The sequence below is a fragment of the Anopheles marshallii genome, chromosome 3 (assembly GCF_943734725.1).
Source record: "Anopheles marshallii chromosome 3, idAnoMarsDA_429_01, whole genome shotgun sequence".
Classification (NCBI taxonomy): domain Eukaryota; kingdom Metazoa; phylum Arthropoda; class Insecta; order Diptera; family Culicidae; genus Anopheles; species Anopheles marshallii.
In genome coordinates this window covers 43,368,193-43,372,605 of record NC_071327.1, presented here as the reverse complement: position 1 = coordinate 43,372,605, position 4,413 = coordinate 43,368,193, and the positions used below count along the sequence as shown (strand labels likewise).

The following is a 4,413-nucleotide window of genomic DNA, read 5'->3' as shown; positions in this document are numbered from 1 at the left end:
CATAACACAAACATGTTTTGGTTGGAATCTACTACGAATACAATTTCACTAACAAACGTTTCTCATTCCTTTAAATTAAAAATTGAACTATGCAATAACAGCAGCAAAATTCAATTTAGTGCAGATGTATTCGCTGTTGCGAAATTAGGTACAATATACCCCAATCATCATTTATAGTTTGAACTTTTCTAATGAAAAAGAAAATTTTGTTTCGAATATTGCACATTATAAAGGAACATTGCTATCTACAAAAGAAAGAATCGTTAGCTATATTTATTGGACTTTCGCTGTTTTGTACATGATTAAACATAGATGGCTTACATACTAATACTAACAGTGCTACCAATATGCCCTAATAATCAGCTGCCGTATTCGACAAATAATCTCTACGGCCAATGTTAGATGCTTGCTTGCTTTGTACAGCTTCGAGCTTGGGACACTCGGTGATACGATGACCCAAACCACCACAGTAACTGCAGCCATCGCCCAGATCGGCATACTTCTCTGTCTCTGAGCAAAGTTCACCCAAGAATGGAGGCACTTTTTGTTTTGCCTCGATCAGAAGATGTTTTAAATCAAGCAGCACAAACTGTTCCGTCGCTTTGTTGATAAACGTTGTAGCTAAACCTTTCGATCCGGATCTTCCAGTACGACCGATTCGATGCACGTAGTTCTCGATATCGTCCGGCATGTCGTAATTAATTACATGTTGTACGTCTGGAAAATCCAACCCTTTGGACGCAACGTCTGTAGCGACCAGGACGTCTTTTTCTTGGTTTCTAAACGACTCGACCGAGCGATAGCGTTCCTCTTGATCCTTCCCGCCATGGATCGCAACAGCTTCCACGCCCTTCAACAGCAAATATTCATGAATCGCATCAACGTCCTGCTTTTTCTCAGCGAATATTAGCACCGGTGGTGATGTTTTCTGCAGACACTCCAACAGGTACACCACCTTTGCCTCTTGTTTCACATATTCCACATCCTGTGTGACGTTCATAGAAGCCGCACCAGCTCGGCCGACGTTTATTGTGACGGGTTTTACAAGAGCAGATTTGGCAAAGTTTTGGATCTTCTTGGGCATAGTGGCCGAAAACAGTAAAGTCTGACGTTGCCCCTTGAAGTAGGAAAATATTGTACGAACGTCCTCCTCAAAGCCCATGTCAATCATTCGATCAGCTTCATCCATGCACAAGTAACGGCAGACATCGAGATTTACCAATTTTTTATCCAGCATATCCATCAGACGACCCGGTGTAGCTACCATGATATGTGCTCCTTGCTGAATAATCGCAATGGCATCGTTCACTGGAACCCCTCCAATTGCAAGCACGGTACGGATTTCAGGCATGCCAGCTTCCTGTAGGTGTCGGCAATAATATTGGATTATATCGTGCGTTTGTTTCGCCAACTCCCGCGATGGACAAATGATTAAACCATAAGGCCCTTCTCGTTTTATGAACGGTAGCCGTAACTCCTGCTCCAAGCTGAACATAATTATTGGCAATACAAACACCAACGTTTTTCCGGAACCGGTGAAAGCTATTCCGATCAAGTCCCGTCCCGCTAACACAGCCGGTATGCCTTGTACTTGAATCGGAGACGGTTTTTTAATGTTTCGCTTCGATAATGCTGCCAGCACTGCTTTAGGAAGCTTCATTTCACGAAATGTAAGTAGCGGTGGTGGTACGTTGTCTCCCTCCGTTAATATGCGAAGCTTTTCGCGAATCTTTTCGTGGCGTGAGTCGGGCTTGGCTAAAATGTATCTTGGCGGTGTCCAGCTGGTTTTAATTGGATCTTCGTACTGTATGCCTTTGGCCAACTCAGCAACACCCATGAGCGCTTTCTTTTCGGCAACACTTTCAAGAATTTTCTCCTCCTCCTTGAGCTGCTTCTCAACAGCGCTAATCTTTTTAGCCTCAGCTATCTTCTTAAGCTCAGTATGCTGATCCAACAGGCTAATGTTAAACTTCCTGCCCCATGATTCCTCCGTACTTTCCTCTTCGTGTTCATTTTCGCTGGACGATTTGCCTACTGCAGATGCTTCTGCTGTTAGCTGAACGATGCGACCCATCTTGAGCAGCTGCTGCTTCTTTCGTTCCCTCACCGGTACGTAAGGAACGTATTTATCGTGTTCTTCCTCATCGTCACTTTTAACAGAATCTCTCCTATATCTTTTAATAGAAGGTGCCGACATTTTGCTAAAATCACAAAAGAAATAAAGTGAAAATTTTGAATAAAAACAAGCGATGAAATTGCTTTGATGGGTCTTTTTCACTGTTTACAAATTTCTTCACTGTGTATCGATCAAAATATATCACCAAGAAGAAGAAGACCACCAAACTTTATTGTGTGTATGCTACCTATTTCAGCGATTGAGTTGAAGTGTATTTCCCAAGCTGCAATTTCGTTCCAAGAGAAAAAATGTTGCTAGAAAACAGATGGCCTCAAGTCGTGCTAGTGACCAAGTGGCGGTAGGCCACCAAATGAAATTGGCGTACTAGAGCCCCGAGCGGACAATAATGCAGTAGAGCGCCTTAGCGCAGAATGGACCACTGAGCTCACAGGTAAGATTGACAATCAGGCCAACAAGACGATTGCTCCTGGCGACGACGTGCCCAAGATAATCCTTAAAGGATAACCTAGAATCCAACAGAACTCGGAGAGCCTTAAGCCATTCGATTCGGATTCGGACTGCAGAGCCATTCGAGAGAACGGCCGCAGATTTTGTATTCAAAAAATCTGCCAGGACGCCAGTATGGTGCTAGATAGGGAATCACCTATCCGTACCGAATAGGAGCGATCCCTGAGGTAAGACCTAAACCATGCCACTAACAGATTCGGAAAATCCAAAGCACGTAGCTGGATAGTTATTCTTGCGTACTGGGGTTTAGTCCGGATGGGATTTTGGTCCGTTTCGTTCGTGTGAAGACCGGCGCCGTTACCATCATACCACCGAGCCGACCGTCCAAAGCACCATGACAATATTTTATGAATTTTTAGCGCCGTACACATTAAAGAGGCACTACTTTATGTGGATCTTAGTGAAATGTACTTATTTCTCACGATGAACTAACCGCACTAGCGCTCCGTAGGACGACACGAGAACGAATGGATGGTTAAGCCAAACCGGAACCGCCTGCGCCTGAGACTGTCTCTACACAGTTAGCGATTGTCGCATTTGCGACTGCGACTTTGTCAAACTCTATACAAAAAAAAATTGCGAAATGTCGCGATGTGACGACCCATGTATAGTAGTGACAGTTCGCGTCTTGGCGCAACGGTGGTGTGATGGTCATCGGCGTGACAGGTACTGTAACCGCGGTCGCCAGTCTTGCTGACCGTTACGACGGTCGCTACAAATTGCATGAGGTTAGTCGTTGTCGACCGTTGACCGGGTTGAAAGCGGATCGTAAACCTCATAATAATTGACTGCCTCAGATCTTCAACCCTTCTTGTAGACGGGGATCAGCCAAGAGACTTTCCACGCGGAAGCGAACGTTCCGGATAGTAACGATTCACGAAATATTTTAGCCAAAAGCGGAGCGATGGAAGAAACGCAATGTTTGAGAATAGTCGCGGTATTGCCGTTGGGACCCGGAACATTTAAAGTTTTGAGGTGTCCAATCGCGGCTGCGATGTTTTCGGCATCGATGGTTGATAAGGATGGACTAAGGGCTTCAATGTGTGTGTTGAGAAGTGTAGTGGTTACGGCCCAAAGTTTCACCGTTTCCGAACGGAATGAATCCGCAAAACGCGCTGTAAATACCTCGCACATCTCAGCGGTAGTGCTTGCACTATAGATGAATTTCCGAAAATCATGTCAAGCACATTTTTAGATGGATTCAGCGTGTTATTCAGTTGAAAGAACGCATTTTAACCAAGGTCATCAACAAACTTAACACTCTGTGAAGAGCGTGTAGCTGGTTTGAAATAATCAAAGGAAATGTTGTTGGATAATGCAACGCTGTTAGTAGTAGAACGTAGTTCATAAACAGGTCACGGTCTAGGTGTCAGATCAGGATCAGTGTCAGTTAAGAGTGGAAACGACCAGAGTAATTCTCTTCTGCTGAAACGCCTCGTAACGACAACACGTGTACTAAGAACTTGTAATAAAACCGTTTACACTTTAACAAATGTCATAATTGGTAGGCTCAGGATATCGTTGGTTGATTATAATCTCCAATCAGCAGGAAGCCGTCACCAGGACAGCATAAGTTGTTGATGCAATCGAGAACTGTGCTGACCGTTGTAGCGCATGCACTGTGGCTTGGTGGGAGATAAATGGCGACAACGAAGAGACGAGGATTGGCAAGCAAGATGCAACAAAATGCAACGACGTTTGAGGCAGTGCGATCTCATACCTTTTGGGAAATGAAGAACAGGCGACCAAAACCCCACCACCGCGAGAGC

General features: G+C 44.6%; 1 protein-coding gene across 1 annotated transcript; it reads right to left on the bottom strand.

Moving 5' to 3' along the window:
* Positions 1 to 352: 352 nt before the first annotated feature.
* Positions 353 to 2,197, bottom strand: LOC128713561 (ATP-dependent RNA helicase abstrakt). Its single transcript, XM_053808421.1, has one exon. The coding sequence runs from the start codon at positions 2,195 to 2,197 to the stop codon at positions 353 to 355; it is 1,845 nt and encodes a 614-aa protein (XP_053664396.1).
* Between the last annotated feature and the right edge of the window lie 2,216 nt (positions 2,198 to 4,413).

Excerpts from the sequence above, each read along its gene's own strand:
- LOC128713561 (XM_053808421.1), bottom strand. The coding sequence starts at position 2,197 with ATGTCGGCACCTTCTATTAAAAGATATAGGAGAGATTCTGTTAAAAGT.